Source organism: Gadus morhua, chromosome 7 (genome assembly GCF_902167405.1).
Source record: "Gadus morhua chromosome 7, gadMor3.0, whole genome shotgun sequence".
Classification (NCBI taxonomy): Eukaryota; Metazoa; Chordata; class Actinopteri; order Gadiformes; family Gadidae; genus Gadus; species Gadus morhua.
In genome coordinates, this window is record NC_044054.1 from 22,629,509 (window position 1) to 22,647,185 (window position 17,677).

Here is a 17,677-nt window from a genome sequence, read left to right on the forward strand (position 1 = left end):
TGAGCGTCTGAATGGCATAGGCAGAGAGAGGGAGAGAGAGAGAGAGAGAGAGAGAGAGAGAGAGAGAGAGAGAGAGAGAGAGAGAGAGAGAGAGAGAGAGAGAGAGAGAGAGAGAGAGAGCGGGAGCCAGAAAGAGAGGGAGAGAGAGAGAGAAAGAGAGAGAGAGAGAGAGAGAGCGAGAGAGAGAGAGAGAGAGAGAGAGAACGAGAGAGAGGGAGGAGCCAGTCACCTTTCTCCACTGACTGTAGCGGGAAAACAGAGCTTCAGTAATAGCCGGCTAGAGATAGGCGCGAGGGAGAGTGAGACACTACTCAGAAGAAACAGACAGCAGCGCGAGCCAAACTGCCAAAGATAGAGCGCGAGCTCGCGTCATCATGGGACCCACGGTGCGCGCCATTCAACACTGATGCATGGCAAGCAAGTGGAGAAGACAGAACAATAACAGACAAGAACTGCATCAAGAAGAGGCTAAAGTTGAAGAGTGAACACTTGAAGCAGACTTTTTGGCTGAAGCGGAGGCTCGGTGTCAGTGAGCGGCAGGTGGCCGAGCCCGGGCTGCTCCGCCTGGCGTCAACGGCCAACTCTGCTCCAGGGTCCAACTCAACGCGGTGCCCAGACTTCCTCCTCGGCGTTTACATTACAAGCCTTCAGAAGACATCTCCTTGCACTTCTCGCGAAAGATGATTCACTGGCTGTTTATCTTTTCGTGTTTCGCCGGTGCTGGTGAGTGAAATTGTTTTATTTGTATCGTACACTGCCGCCATATGTTTAAGTTTTGAATGGCTTGTCTTTTGGCTTTGCGCGCATCGCCTGGCACCCCGAGCATCGCGCAGGGGCTCCAACAACAGTGCCTTGCGTTTGGGTAGGATATTTAGGCTACTGTCAGTATGCCGCAAAATCGTTCAATTTTGTACACTTCTTAACATGATGTCGCATGTTGTTGTTGACCGGCAGTCCTTAGTGGCTTTCACGCGCTGGTGACCAGGGGAAGCTGTAGTGATACAACAAGCCGCTTCTAATCTTCCCTAAAAAAGGGGTACGACAGACAGTTCTTTTTTAATTGCATTTTGCTTGAAAAAAAGTTTGCAGACACGATTTAAAAGTCACATTTAAATGCTGCATGTAGAATACGATTTCAGAAGGAGGGAACGTTTTGCCATACCAAAAAATTATCTTCGGTTGGGTTCTGCACTTTAATGACTGCTCTCTGGGCTGCGTATCTCTGTTTTCAAACCGGATGGGGGCTACTCTCGCTCGCATGTCCACAGTAGCTGCATGTGTACGTATGTCCACAGTAGCTGCAATCCGTCGCATCACAGCAGCCCTAAGGCCTGCTGATATTCGTATGAATGTATCTGCAGTCCAATCATTATCTCTTAAGCGTGTTCTTGAACTACTTTCTGAACCATTCTTTGTCAATGCGATTTAGGCCTACCCTAAAATACCTTTGGATATTTTCCATTTTTCGCTTACGATTATGTAATTGCCTATCCCCTCTAATTGGAGTTCAAACATCCTGATTTATTGGCATCACGTACGCACCGCACGCACACACACACACACACACACACACACACACACACACACACACACACACACACACACACACACACGCACACGCACACGCGCGCACACACACACACACACACACACACACACACACACACACACACACACACACACACACACACACACACACACACACACACACACACACACAGAAACACACATCTTGAAACGAATGTATTATTTGTCGGATTGCACTGTTGTTATTCTTGTTAATGTTATTGCTGAAGTCATCGCATTTGCGCCAAATACTGTTTACAGTTAGAATTTGACCGTGGGCAGAAATACCAAACAATGATATAAACTCGTTTCCCATTTGTGTCTATTATTTTTTTCTACATTCGTGTGGAAGATGTTAATCCGAAATCGAACTTTACAACAGGTAAAGTTGCCCATGCAGCTGTTTGGAAGGAATTGTTGATCTTGCTTTGAAGTCTAGCACAATCAATGATACTAGAGTGCCTGTGCTGGCCCTGCACAGAAACCGAGTGTGTGCATGTGCGTGTATATGTGTGTGTGTGTGTGTGTGTGTGTGTGTGTGTGTGTGTGTGTGTGTGTGTGTGTGTGTGTGTGTGTATGTGTGTGTGTGTGTGTGTGTGTATGTGTGTGTGTGTACGTGTGTGTTTATAAGTGTGTAGGTATGTACTGTATGTGTTGGAATATATATGTATGTGTTTTTGTGCGTGTGTGTGTGCGTGCGTGTGTGTGTTTGTGTGAGTGTGAGCAAGGTGATTCAACAAGAAGCAAACGCTGAGTTAAAGCGCTGTTCCGCTGGTTTTAATCAAGTGTCTTGATGCTCTTCCAGCCATGTTCTCCAAGTTCCCTCCCCGGAGGGAAATTGAAATCTAATTCACCTGTTGTGGCGCCGTGCCGGTTTCCCTGCTTTAAACTCACATATCCATCCACGCTCCCCTCTTCCGAAATGGATGTCCTCAAACCGTTATTGCCCAAGTTAATGGTGAGGCTGGGCATTAGGAGTCAGCCATGTGTGACTTGAGCAAAAATCCTACCTGGTACGGTTCACATGTGTGGTCAACACACAACAGATGGATGTGTACGCCTGCACACTCACGCACACACTCACACTAGTGCTAATTTGAATCTGACACTGGTAATAAAGCCTTTAATATGGCTCTCAGCAGCCCTCTTTCAGGCACCGTACATCAACTCTCAAGAGGAAAGCAGCTTTATTGCCTGGTTTTATGAGCGTATGAGCGTGCGCGCACCAATGTCGAGGGTGAGCCTACTACACGCCACCCCTCTCTCACCCCTCCCCCCCACACACACAGACACACACATAGGCACACACACACAAAAACACGCACAGACCCGCGCGCACATACCCCCTCCGCATTCTCTAAATTGTAAGTCGGAGAGAGGGGCTATTTGCTGCAGTTCAAATGACTACTTCATTTCCAGAAGCAGTGCTTTATAGCCTTCTCCCCAGTGGGCAACAAAAAAAAAGGGGATAGGAGAGAAGCAGAGCTCTCCTTCTACTCTGTTCTCTGGAACTCAGTGAAAATCAAACCGCATCTGAGGTGGGGATTGAACAGATGCAAATCATGGCGGGTCGCCGTTGGAGGGAACAACACCTTGAATATTGGGAGTGAACCTTCGGCAGAGTATAATAAACTACATCAGACTTCAGATAAGCAATTTCATTTTCAAGATTATTGTAAGGCGTATACTCTTGGGAGCATGTGCAATGTATCACAAGTGGGCAACAGTTCTGTTGTAACTGTGGGGTCTTCAGTTTCCCTTCAGGGATTAATAAAGTGTTAATAAAGTGTTAGTCTAACTGTAAGCCAAGGCTTATGCACTAAAGACGCTAACAGACTTCCATTGCACACTGCTTGCTACACGTAACGACTACCAGTCACAGACTAATTGTTCCTAGGCAAAAGTTGCATGAGGGTCATTACCATAATCACAGGTGATGGCAGCCATATTTGTCATCGGCAGCTAGATGCACCACCTGTACACCGCGGCACAGAGAGACGGGACAAGGGAGATGTAAGTAGGTGAGGGAGCGGGAATCGTCAAAAATAAAAGACAGCCTAAGCACCTCTGTATTTGTGGCTGTAAGATCACCAGGCACCCTAGGCCCATCCTCCACTTTAATATTGGCTGTTCATCCCCCCCCCTTGCCCCTCTCCCACCACACACACACACACACACACACACACACACACACACACACACACACACATTTCACGCGCATACGCTCTGCAAAACCAGTGGTTCGTTGTTTAACAAGATGCAGGTGAGCGGCCGCCATTGTGCTGCGGGTCAGTTAGCCAAACACCGCGCGTGCACGGCCTGTCCCTTGCGTGTGTCCTCCCGCCACCGCTCCACGCCGGTGATGGACGTGACCAATGTCCACGTGTAATTGGAAATATCCTTTATTTTGTCAGGGGCTACCACTAAAGATAACAAGGCTGAGGCTGAGTTCTGCTGAAAGAAAGGCCAGAAGGAATCTGGGTGAAGGTTCTGTCCCAAGAAGTGTGAGAAATAAAAAGGAGTGGATGTGCGATTTGCAGACCAGTCCCACATCTATGTTTTTTTTTTTTATTATTGCCAATAGCTACAGTCAACTGCCAAATGTATCCTGTTTACAAGGCAGACGATATTTGCTTATTTTGGGTTGTGTAAACTAATCTTGTTGGTTCAGAAGTGCATAAAGAAAGTCATAGATCATTCCCAATGCTAGCAGAATGTTTCTTTAAGATACATTTTACTGTTGGACTTTTCTCTTGCTGAAGAAGGTCGAGAATTTATTGCACACACCGGATTTTGTTTACTTATTTGTATAACTTACTTACAGCACAATAGCGTGGTAAAATATTTGCATTATGGCTAAGGCAATGTCAATATAATATTTAGGGAAGAGGGGGGTAAATTATATCATGATATATGCACCCTTCCACCTCACCATTAATACTTAGTATGATCTGCCATGCTTCCGAGATAATAGGTTGCTTTTTCCTAATGCTTCGGCTTTTTAATTGCTAGATGTGCCGTTGCCCCAGTTACTTAATGGTTCCACTTTATTGTGAACCGATTCCTCAGCCTCCTTGCCTTGGCGAAAGATCAGACAGCATCGCCTTTTAAAATAAAGCAGCATCAATGGTTGGGACTGAAGATGTTAAATATATAAGTCTTTTCTGTTGTTACTGTAGTCAAAAGTCAATACTGAGCAGTTACATCGGGGAGACCTGTTATAAGTTGGTTTGATGAAATAGGTTACCTTTCCATATTGGAGGAGAAAAATAGCCGCTATTCATTGTGTGTTTAGGGCACATTTTAATGAAAAGTAAGAGCAACTATATATTCAAACCTTAAGATATAAGTGAGTCATTTCAGGTCCCTGCCACACTATCCACTATCCAGGCCATTAAAAGCAGCAGAAATAGAGACACTTTCTTATGTCGAATAGCCTGATATTTTATTCTTAATACATTTTGCCTCCAACTCGTAATGGCTTTTAGTGTTGATCAGGGACTGTGGGGATATAGAGCCGATAGTTAAGCTTTATGTGCTGAACTACTTCACCAGTAAGCTAGAGTCAACTACCGCGCTGAGAGAAACTTTAGAGAGAAGGAGGGAGCTGAAACATAAACTTCCAGCGCTGAAACTAAAGTGATCCTTCTAGATATCTTTATCTCGTACAAAGAAACATTTGGCCTGTTTTTCCTAAAGAGTGGGAGCTGGGTTGTATCATTAATATTATACATAATTTCTAATATTTGTTGCTGTTAAAAAGATACAAGAGCAGGTTTATCTTTGATGTAAGATTTGAGTCACCTGACATAGGTCAGGTGACAATGCTCCCACAGTACCTTTGTTGTGGTGAAGGGATTAATGATTTTACACAAAAAAAGGAAAGTTTCTCATCATCTGTAGTTTTTCTCACATGGAATAATTGCATAACACTCAAATATTTTTGATGTATATACCATTACCTCAAGAATGGTAAAGCACTCATTCCATCTCTCGTGTACGACAACGGAGATCAATTAAAACACATTATGTATATCAATGTTAAGGGATTGGAGACAATGGTCCCCCTGAATTGACTGTTTCTGCAGTGTTGTTCATGCTACCGTAGGTGGTGACTTCGAAATGATGCTGCCGTCACTTGATTGAGCATGCTGCCACAACACACTTGAAACATCTTCTAAGTCCAAAGAGGGACCAAAACAACATCTCTCTCCTTCTGTCTGTCTCTCTCTCTCTCTCTCTCTCTCTCTCTCTCTCTCTCTCTCTCTCTCTCTCTCTCTCTCTCTCTCTCTCTCTCTCTCTCCCTCGCTCTCTCTCCCTCTCTCTCTCTCACTCTCTTTTTTTCTATTGTTCTCTCTCTCTTGCTCTCCCCCTTGCTCTCTTTCTCGTTCTCATATTCTCATTCTCTCTCTCTCGCTCTCTCTCGCTCTCTCTCTCTCTCTCTCCCCCCCCCTCTCTCTCTCGCTATCTCCCTCGCTCTCTCTCCCTCTCTCTCTCTCTTGCTCACTCTCTTTTTTTCTATTGTTCTCTCTCTCGCTCTCCCCCTTGCTCTCTCTCTCGTTCTCATATTCTCTCTCTCTCTCCCTCATTCTCTCTCTCCCTCGCTCTTTCTTGCTCTCTCGCGGGGGTAATGACCAGCATGTCACCCCATCCTTTAAAGGCAGGGATGCCATATTGACTTTAGCGGTGGAGCGTGATTGTGATTGTGTATGCCTCATCCGTCTTTAAGGACAACCTTCTCCTGCCAAACCCTGCACCTCCCCACACCACCCCTCCCTCACCTCTAATGGGTTTCCTGTAACCTTGTCTTGATTGAGTATGCGTACATATTTTAAACAGAAAAATATCAAATGCATGCTCTGTATTGTCATCAATAATATTTGAGAAGACATGCGCCCAGAGAGACATTGAAACATTGACAATCATTATGTTTCTTAAAAAAATATACAACAAGAATGTCAAGTAAGGGTGACACAACTTCACAACTTGTTCCTATAAATGTCAGTGTTAACATTGTTCTCAGCCCGTTCTCTGTACCACAGAGAGTAACCTCACACTGCATATATGGAGTGTGGGAGAGATGTTTCACCTCTGCCATGAATGGATAACAACTGAACACAAACTAACCCTGAATATGACTAGCACACACTCTTGACTCCATTCTACCCAGCCTGCCGTGCAATCCTCCCTACATTATACTCAGGCCTCGCAGTACACTGACCATAAATTGTTGCTGCAAACAAACAGCATATATTGGATGTGTGTGTTTGGGCTCTTGTGTGTGTGTGTGTGGCGGGATAAGATTGGAATCCTCTAATACACCCAGAGGTATTCGCACAGCTTCAGCCCGTCCTTTAGCCCGCGCTGATGAACAGCGTGCTTTCTCTACCAGATTACCAATGGATTAATGTTCTGCCGAACAACTTAATGCACAGGAAAGTATTGCTAAGTCCTCCGGCATCGCCAGGCCCTGAGGCAGGCATGGAGCCCGCCTAACGGCCATTAAGGCATTCACGGGGGTCCGGGAGAATGAGAAGCAGCTGGGATATTACCCCTTATCACCCCTGATCGACTAGAAATCGCTAGGCGTCGAGGCGAGTTGATTGATTTCTGGTAGGTGTGATTTGTTGGGCGCAGGTGTGGGAGTTTGACCGGGGCAGGGGTGGGGTGGGTGTGTGGGTTACAGTAACAATCGAACGTGTTTGTCTTCATGGGGTCCTGCTAATGAGAAGTTCCGGGTGATTAATGCTCTGCCCCTTGCGGACTGTCCGCCCACGAGGTGAGGAGCTCCCGAATCGAAGCGAGCACTGAGGCTGCTCGAGCAGTGGGCTCTGCCAAACCAGTCCTGCAGTCCATTAATATGACTGTCCCACTTGTTTACTGTGCCTGTTCCATTTCCCTTCTCCGAGCTGTAAACATGACCCGAGTGCACACACACACTGTACTGTAGGCGCATGGCCAATTGCCTGAGTCTCTCCGTCCCATTTTTTTACACGTTCACTATCTTTTCGGGTATTTTTGCCTCCTGCAATCATTTCATCATTTGCTTGCCCGGCCTGCAAGCCTAGGGAGAGATGTGTCTGAAGAGGTTTAGAATAGGCGGGTGGAGGGGGGTTGGGTGTTGCAGGAACATCAACAAGACCCATCGCCTCCTTCTCCCACACCCCTACTTCTTTATCCATGCATCTTAGCTGTCTGTTGACCACAGATCCATGGGGACATGTTACACATTGTAGTTCCATTGGCTCTTTCTCCCTGACACCTGGACGACGTAGGAGTGCTTAGCCAGGGGCTGATGCTATTGACAGAACTAGGGGAAAGGGCTGTGCATGGAGGCTGCTATTTGTTTTATTGTTTTGTGGGTACTGTCTTCAGTTAACTGCCTGGATAAAGAGATATGCATGGCGAGTTTGAGTTTCCGCTCTCTCGCTCTTTCTCACTCTCACATACAAGGACACAGACGTGCAAACATGGACCCTCTAACTCACTCAAAGCTGCCTACCAATAGGCACAACATTTTATTGTTTTAACGGCAGAATATGCATGCCATCTGTTTGTGTGTTTGTAGGCCTCTCTTTATACATTGGCCTCTACGTATATTTATCCATTCTGGTGTATGTGTGTATGTATGTGTGAGCCATGTTCACACTAAATGTGGGGCTCAGCCTCTACAGCACCAATTACAACCATGTTCCTTGCTTTCGCAATATAAATGTAAATCAGTCTTTTAACTTGTACACAAGAACTCCGGGGAAAGGGAGCGGGAATGGGGGTGAAGGGATGGGGAAGGGGTGGTGATGGGGTAGAAGGTGGGGGTGGTGGTGAGTGGGAACCAAGTGCCTCACCTCCGGATAATGATGTGTGTTCCCTGGCATTACCATGCAACCCCATCACTGTGCCAATGCACCAGCGACAGCCAAATGCGCCTCTGAATGCAAGAGCTCTTGCATTCAGCCTCTCCTCATCAGTTTTTACGCTTGAATTTCCCCTCAAATTTGTCTCCAAAACATACATCAAGGGTTCCGCAAGTTGAGCGATATGCAGCAACATGACAACACCATGCCAGCACCATGGCAACCAGTGAGGTTAGTGATTTATCAAGGATGACAGATACAGGGATGGTGGGTAGACCGATTAGAAGCGTTTGATCGTTTGCTTGTCACATTTTAGACTAGATTTGTAACAATTGGAATTGCTAGTTGCAAAGGGAAAAGGATGAAAAGCATCAAATGTTTTATGAAAACGACGAGCTGGTGGGGCATCTTGCAGAAACATAATCAAAACCATAATGCATCATGTAGCATTTTGTGAGAGGACATTGGTATTTCTGCTCACTTCGTTCGAATTTGGTCTCTGGACAGACTTGTTCTCTGAGTGGACTTTATCTCTGGGTGGACTTGGTCTCTGGATCTGCTTTGTCTCTGGGGGTACTTGGTCTCTGGGTGTGCTTGGTGTCTGGGGGTACTTGGTCTCTGGGTGTGCTTGGTCTCTGGGTGTGCTTGGTCTCTGGATCTGCTTTGTCTCTGGGTGTGCTTGGCGTCTGGGGGTACTTGGTCTCTGGGTGTGCTTGGTGTCTGGGTGTGCTTGGTCTCTGGGTGTGCTTGGACTTGCCGCTCCATTGCCTCCTGCTGTTTCTACTGATGGGTATCACGTAGAGAGCACATTTCCCAAACAATTAAAGTATATTTACAATACATCTGTTGGTAACTCCAGAATCAATTTGTAACAGCTGGAGTTTGCATAGCTGGTAAAACAGAAAGAAATAAAAACAATGAAATATCTGACAATACTGGAGGTGTCATTGAAATATTGTGGTACGATCACAAAGTCTCCCCCCTCCCCGCCTCCCCCACACCTTCCTGTGCTGGATTGACCTCCCACCCACGCACATAAATATACACAAACAGGCCCAGCAGTGGCGGTGGCACCCTCCCTGCTTCATGAATGCCACTACGTCGGCTGCCATTTGCCAACAATTTTGTCGTTAGAGACTGGTGTCAACACTGAAATCTGCCACACACAAGGCACAGAGGAACCGTCCAAAAAAACCCACACACAGACACACACGCACATGCAGAAATGCACACACAAACAGACAGACACACCCACACACATTATTTTAGCTCCCCTTATTATCTTGCCATGGTGGTGGGGAACGTCCAAAGAAGATTCAATGCCATTATTTTATGACTGGCAGTAGCCTTGGGAGTCCATAATCAATTATCTCTGCGCAGGCTTCTTGTGAACCCGTCTACTCAACCCTTTGTGGTCTAGTGAGGGCTGAGCAAAGGCCTGTCCCCTGTTACCCGACTCATAATGCCTAATAAAGCTTCTCGTCTGATGGCTTCATTGGCTGGTGGATCGGGAACTTATTCTTTTTTTGAGTGGCTTTCAAGTGGCTTTCAAGCTTTCACCCCTCCTTTTTTCAAAGGAGGGGTGACACAACCTCATTTGAGGTTTCGGACCATAACATTCAAATGCTGCTTCATTGGTGATGGACATAAACAATGAAATACTTCTGATACGCCTGAAAATATAAAATTATTCACAAAGTTCACTTGTGTGTTTCTCAATCTCTGTGGGTATTATAATCTTGGCGAATATATTATTTTTGCCCTGGGCGCAATTGTTTTCTATTGACTGCAGTGAATAAACATTTATCCTTCAGAACCTTTTTCTTCTGTATCAACTTTTCTTCTCTTTGACAGGGACATCTTGCAGGTTGACGTAAGCAGTAAGCAGCTTTTTAACCTTCTTCTGATTATTATGGGCCTAGTGTGGCATGTAGTGCCACCCAAGTTAGTTTGGGAAGTATTTTATCAATTTGATGTACCTGCTTTCTTATCAGTTTTTTGGGTTAGGTTGTTGTGCAGCATGCAGTTGTGTTGTCATTTTTGGCATTTGAGGTTAAGCCTATTTCATCACTTCCCCCCATGGCCGGATTAAACGTTTGACACCCCTGATTTGAAGAGTAAGGATATCTAAGCCAAATCTACCATAGTGACTAAGCATGGTTCATTGCAAAAAACACACCCATCTCTATCAATATACAGTTTATTCCTCAAAAACATATTTAGAAAAGATATCATGAAAAATGTGGTGCCAGATTATAAATGTGGAATCAGTACGACCACTACTACTCTTTAGGAGGACACTGACACTCACTTCATCCAAGGCAACTCAAGCATAGGATCGTTTTGTGAGGAAGCCATTTAAATACCACTTTTGTAGTCCAGGTTAGAAAAAGGGTTGAAGCACTCTGCTGCCGCAGAGCAGACGTATAGCATTGTGCAGGATGTGGCCTTTACTAGAATGGCTAAGACTCTTAGATTCAGCAGTTCCACGTGGTTCAGGTAACGAACATCAACATTTTTGGTGAAGGCTGTCGTGGAAGAAACTTTACCCTTTCAGATTTCAGCCAGTTTCCTGGCTGAAATCTGATGGCTCCTTTCAAACAACTCTTAAATCAATGAATACATTTATGATAAATGAACTCATATCACAAATAAACACCCTGTTCATAATGTGCTTCGTGCAGTAAAAGTAACTCAAAGTTAAATCTGATAGGGAAAGTATTCTCACCAGCAAGTCTATCTTGCAGGTGATGGGTTTTTCATTTGACGTTGAGATTCTGCATGTTCCACAGAGAAACCATTAACGTTAACACGCTCCGTCTTATGCTTCCTACGCCGGTGGCAGTTTGAACCACAAAGCCACACTCTCCACTGCTTAATTCACCGAACGACATACGGTCAGATCCCCCTCTTAAACCTCTCAGCTGGCCTGGTGCAGCCACTCCCGCTTGGCTGTCAGCCCGGGCTCTAAACAGCCCAACATCAGCTTGCTGTCCACCACACGTTCAATAGGCCACGTCCGGGCAACCACAGAGCTAGGAGCTACTCCCTCTTCGCTTCCTCACACACGCACGCACGCACGCACGCACGCACGCACGCACGCACGCACGCACGCACGCACGCACGCACGCACGCACGCACGCACGCACACACACACACACACACACACACACAGGACCATGCAGCATGGAACAAACATTAAACAAACAACAGAGATCGGTACGGACCGAGGGGTGAGGAAACAAACAAACCGCGAGGTCGTGAAGGCTTTTGCGGTGCTGTAGTAAGGCAAGAGTTGATAAGCGGTGATGGAGGGTGCAGGACGCCGAGTCGGGTGGGGGTCTAAGTGGGAGGAGCAAGAGGGCTGATAAACTACCCAGAAGCCCCCGGACCCCGAGTGCAGTTTATTGTTGTCTTATCTAAAGCGATAATTGGCAGCGCTGTGGGGTCCGGTAATGAGGGATGAGTGGGAGGTAACCTTATAAAAAAAACTGGCCCCGGAGTCAGATCAGATAACGACGGGAGTCAGGTGTGAAACCGACTCACTTCCCTTCCGCTTCTTCCCTGCTCTTATTGCACTCCAGGCGGGGCAAGCAGAATGGGGTCGTAGATTGTGTGTGTGAGTGCGTGAGTGCGTGTGTGTGTGTGTGTGTGTGTGTGTGTGTGTGTGTGTGTGTGTGTGTGTGTGTGTGTGTGTGTGTGTGTGTGTGTGTGTGCGCGCGCATGCGCGCGCGCGCGTGTGTGTGTGTGTGTGGGGTTCCATACACAGTTTGCCTGTGTTTTTGATTGCCTGCATGATACACCGTACATGGATATTATGCGACATTTCCAGAAGAGTGCTACATATGCAGTAGAAAATTTCATCCAAGGCTTTAATTTGCTTACCAAACAGTGCCCTGGAGCATGGAACATCTTCACTTGTGCATAACAAATTAACATTTATGATCAACACCTATTTTAGGCTTCGATGTCATCCGATGTCACTTCGACAACTCTAATGATAATAATAATAATTGTGTTCGGGGTAGGAAGGGGGGAGGTCTAACATTGGTTGTGTTACAAAACGAACAGGGAGATAAGTGTTTTGTCTTATTCTCTGACTTTCTCCTTTTTCCATCTATATTTTCTCACTCTATCACCGGCCCATCTCCTCTCTCTTATTTCCCATTTCGGATTTGCTGTGTTTTTTTTTACCGTGCGGGGAGGTGTTGGGGCTAGATGTGAGTGGGCACAAAGACGGATACATTTCTAGCTGATTACAGGGCAGATAGCGGTGCCTTCCAGCCAAGCCATGGGCTCTGCTTTTCTTTATCTTTATTTTAAGAGTGCACTTACTGCACCCCCCCACACACACACACACACACACACACACACACACACACACACACACACACACACACACACACACACACACACACACACACACACACACACACACGTCCCCAAGCACATACGGACAAACACACATCAATACATACACATCTACAATATCATGCCGAGAGACGCACTGCTCACACACATACACGTACACAGCCAGACCATAACTCAGACAAACGCAAACACATACAGACACACACACACACACATACACACACACACACACATACACTGACACTCGTACAAAGAGACTAATAGCATAGATCACAACCAAACAAAAACACATACAGACACACACACAGACACCTACAGATCTAATCTTCATGATAAATTGTGACAGTAGGAAATATAAAAAAAGATATTAACGTAGGACTGTTTTTCCGCTAATGAACAATTTAACAGACCTCCCCACCCCCAACTCCACTGAGACAGAATTTAAGTTCTGAATTGATAATATATTTCCAGATAACTATTGTCTCTTTATTATCCTGGATCACATCTTGGGGAGCTCTGTTTTGCTACTAATGAGACATTTGTAACGGAAAAAAATGTGTTATCATGACAGATTTACCCTCTAGTCCTGTCATCGAGGGAAAAACTAAAATAAAGGAAAATAAAATATTTTGTCCCGTGTTCTGCAAACGACCACTTTCCCTGGTAGATAGTCCCTACAACCTCTTAGAAAATGATTACATTTGTTCACCTGCTGTCATCAACTGCCAATGGATACGAGTCTAGAGATCATGACCAACACACACAAAAATAAACCAGATTTTGCTCATTTAATAATCTTTGCAATGTGTCTTTCAATGTGTGTTTTTTAATTCATGTATGTATCTGCGCTGTGGTTGCAACAGAAAGCCTAATCACTGCTATGGATTCATAGCATTTCAATAGATCCCCTATTCAACATCACTCATCAGTTCCAACAGCAGATATGAGAACAGCCAAGATCATGTATTATGCATCAATAATCTTTGAGAATCGCTTGGAGACTAACTCACTTAATTACATAGTCCTTGACAAAGTCTTGGGTTTAGTCTGTACACCCTCTCACTGAAACCAAAGTCGAGTCGAGTAAATTTTATTCGAATTGCCCTTAATGACAGTTAGTCTCCAAAGGCTTTACGGGCCATATTCCTTGACATCCTCTTAACCCTAGAGTAAAAAAACCCTCCCTTTATTAACAAGGAAGAAATCTTGAGCAGCAACGTAGAGTAGGGGGTTCTTCCTTCCAGGGATGGTTAGTGCAACGGGTGCCATCATTGACATACAGAGTAGTATGTTACAAGCAGACATTTCAAATACATGTTAAAACATTTGGAAATTAGTATTGGCTGGTGAGAACCCCAGGGGCCCAGTCTTGATCACAGCCACAACAAGGCCAAGGTATATATAGAAATAAATATATTAATATATTTATTTCTAAATATACAAAGCAAAATAACCACATAACATGAGATTTAACCATTTTCTTATGGTCACAATTTAAAAAAGGCATAATTCTTCATCTTTCCAACTATATTTCTATATTTTCCGAGCTTTGAAAAACACCCTATGCTGTTTTAAGTCATGGTCCTGCCATAGCTATAGCGGTCCTCACTGTTCACCTAATGACCCTGCCCCGTGGTGATGAATCTACCAATGGCCACAAGGTGCTTCTATAGGTCCTTCAGAAAAAAATATCCAAGGCTGACACCACAAAATGAAATGCATAATAAATTCACTATCAATAATTCAGGGGCAACAGAAACGGAAGCACCGTTGCCCTTTTATTATAACAAATGACCCCAATATATTTTACCATAATTTTATACAGGGATAGCCTTTGTAACATGGCACTGCATTCTATGGACCGGTGGTCAACGCGGGCTGATTGGTTGGTTGGTAAACATCCTGTATGGTGGGCTCAATGCAATTTATTTAAAGTTCATGGACCAGCACCCCTGGACCCTGGTTTGGGGCGCAGCGTTTCTGTAATTGATGGGGTAGTGTTGCATGGCTTTAATGGTTGCAGTTGTTAGGGGGTCTGGCATGAGTGCACATGCTTACTCTGAAAGTCCTTCGGGGTTGGGTAGAATGCGGTGGGTTTCTACTGCTGACTGGGCAGAATTGCTGGGCTGAATGTAAAATCAACAGGAGATGGGCATGTTCAGGGCCTGAAGAAACGGCAATCAACAACAATATATGGTGTTGTCTGTTGCCGTCTTATTAATAGAGACGAGAGAGGGAGGGAGAGAGAGAGAGAGAGAGAGAGAGAGAGAGAGAGAGAGAGAGAGAGAGATACTTGTGTGCAGGACTTGACGCACCATATACTCCCTGCAGCTGGAGAGAGAGAGAGAGAAAGAGAGCTGCAGAAGAAGAAATTGCAGCACAAATGGATTTCCCTTTTCAAACTAAAAGCTTAGGTTTAAACAAGTTCATATATAACAATGTATGTTATATTGGACCTAGGCCTCTTATTAATCCATTTTGAAGTAATCGTTCAAACAAAGACTACAACCGCTCTATGGCTCAATGTGCCTTGTTTACAAATGTCCTTTTGTGAACTATGATTGCTTCCCTTGTCAAGTGCAGACCCAAGGAAAAAAAGGTCTTTGCAAAACTAGGTTGTTAGTGGCTTCTGGCAAGGTTGTCTATTGCCCCCCCTGAAAGTTTCCTTGTGTTCGACGCAAGCAGATAATTGGCCAGGAACTCGGCCGTTACCCTGAATGTTGTGTCTGTCTGGAGGCACAAGTAGCATTTGAGGTCATTACCAACCTCCAAGACATGGCCTCTCTGATAATGGACAGAAGGAAAAAAAACAACATGGTGACATATTAAAGGGAAAATACATTTCAACTTGTGGGAACCTTTGAGCCTGAGGAGTCTAAGCAAATGTATTGGTAATTATTTTGTTGAAAATAGTTTTAATGGGAAAGAGCAGGCATATATTAACCAGGACTGGTGAGTGCATCATAAGTACTTTGTGAGGTGGGAGTGACGGGGAGGAAATCGGGGGTTGGAGGGGTAGGGTGGAGGCGGCAATGAAGAAAATGCTTGCACCCAAGTTGCCACATCGGGTTTGTCAACAGCAATGCCTGGTTGGAGACGAGAGGGATAGAGGAGGGCTCTGGCATGCTTGGCATCTCTGGGGGCACGGGAAGTCTGTCAGTTTGATCAACTCAGACACCAGGCAACTTGACTTGGAAATGTAGCCGAAGATTCTGTTCATCATTGAAACTCTTGAGCTCCATGGGATCTAGTCACGTGGCGCGTGACAGAAAAAAATGAAAGTGAAGAGAAAGAAATGGTATCCATGTCCACGTTTCAATTTTTCCACACATGGTACAACAGAAAGGTCTCATTTTGAAAATATTGTTTTGTTCATCGGTCTCTGACTCTCTGCCTTCATTTTCCTTGCAGTCGGGCTCTGTCTCTCGCTGTTCTGTTTTTCTTTTTTTTCCTTTCACAACCCCACGGGAACACAGGACTTGTCAAGCCGCGTAAAACTCAAAATCCCTGACATTACGGCACCATTGCAACTCATGGGGGTCCTTTTGAAGTCATTAACACACAATGGCTCGGAGAGCACAGTGTCAATCAAAATTCTTCAGTCTTTTAGACATTTCAACATCTGAAATTGTCAGTAATAGCAGTTTTGATCAAATACTCATGGTGGGGTTGCAGAAGAAAGAGATGAAGTATGATGGCATGGTGTGAAATCGCTTTGATAAATCTACCACACATCCCTCACGCACGCGACTTAACTTAAATCACATCAAGCCGACAAGTTATTTCAATTTGCGGTATAATAGTAAGTGTTGGCAACGTGAGGGTGCAAACGGACATGAAATAATGCTAATCATTATTATTTATGTTAATCAGTCTAGCATTAGCTGTACTAAGTGCCTTGGGTAAGTCCCGGGCCAAAAGACTCAGCAAGCCAACATTTTTCATAGGGATCTTCCTTATGTGTGTGAGTGTGTGAGGAAGTGTTTGAATCTGCGACCGGTACCAGCACAAGTTGGCTTTTTTTTTTTTTCTTGCCCTTCCACCTTACCCCTAACACGTTGGCAGCATGTATTTCAAACCACGATACCAAGCCAGACTATCCTTGTGTACATTCTCTGAGGTCAACTTTTTTAAAGATTTTATCTGCTTCACCTGAGATCACCTCTGTCTCTCTTTTTCTTCCTCCCTATTAATCTCCCTCTCTCCCTTTCTATCTCTCTCCCACATGAGTAATGGAGAGAGAGAAAAAATAAAAAAGACAAAAATAAAATCACCCAGCAGAATAAATTAAATGCAATCTTGCATGTCTCCATATACCATAGGAACAGAAGATGAATATAAGAAAGCCACCATTGTGTCTGCATACGCCCCATATTTGTCTAGCTTTGTTACCAGGGTTCCTGTGCAGCTACTATGTATAACATCTCCCAGTCCAGTTAAACCCATGATATATTATCATCATCAGCCATGTTAATTTCAGACCCTATCATTGCACGAGGCCAGCTTTTTCCAGGGACACGTATCAACTCAAGTCTGGTAGGTCGCTGTAAAATCTCCGTCCCTGGAATGCAAACTTGATGAGAAATCTTTTTATGTTGTTTTTTTATTCTCCAGATATCAGACAATAAATTTCAGCTAAATAGTTAAAAAGATAAATGTATTTCGCTCAATATTTTACTCCCCTCCCCTGCAAAGCCCAGTAGGGTATCTATCTATCTAATTTGTACAAACAGCCACTCTGACCTCAGCATATGTTGAGGGACTGATTTCCATCCTGTCCCTTATGGTCTGTTTGTTTGATTAAGTTTGCTTATAATTATACGTATAATCACTGTATATACGACTTGTCCAAGAGCAAAAAACTGTTAAAATAAAAGCAATGCATT

At 44.7% G+C, this 17,677-nt stretch overlaps 1 protein-coding gene across 1 annotated transcript in view; it reads left to right on the forward strand.

Annotated features, from left to right (window-relative positions):
- The first annotated feature begins 254 nt into the window (after positions 1-254).
- Positions 255-17,677, forward strand: part of LOC115547636 (kin of IRRE-like protein 3) — a 153,160-nt gene continuing 135,737 nt past the window's right edge. Inside the window, exon 1 of the mRNA XM_030362006.1 lies at positions 255-723. Coding sequence (XP_030217866.1) covers positions 681-723 — 43 coding nt within the window. The 5' untranslated portion in view covers positions 255-680. The remainder of the gene's footprint in view (positions 724-17,677) is intronic.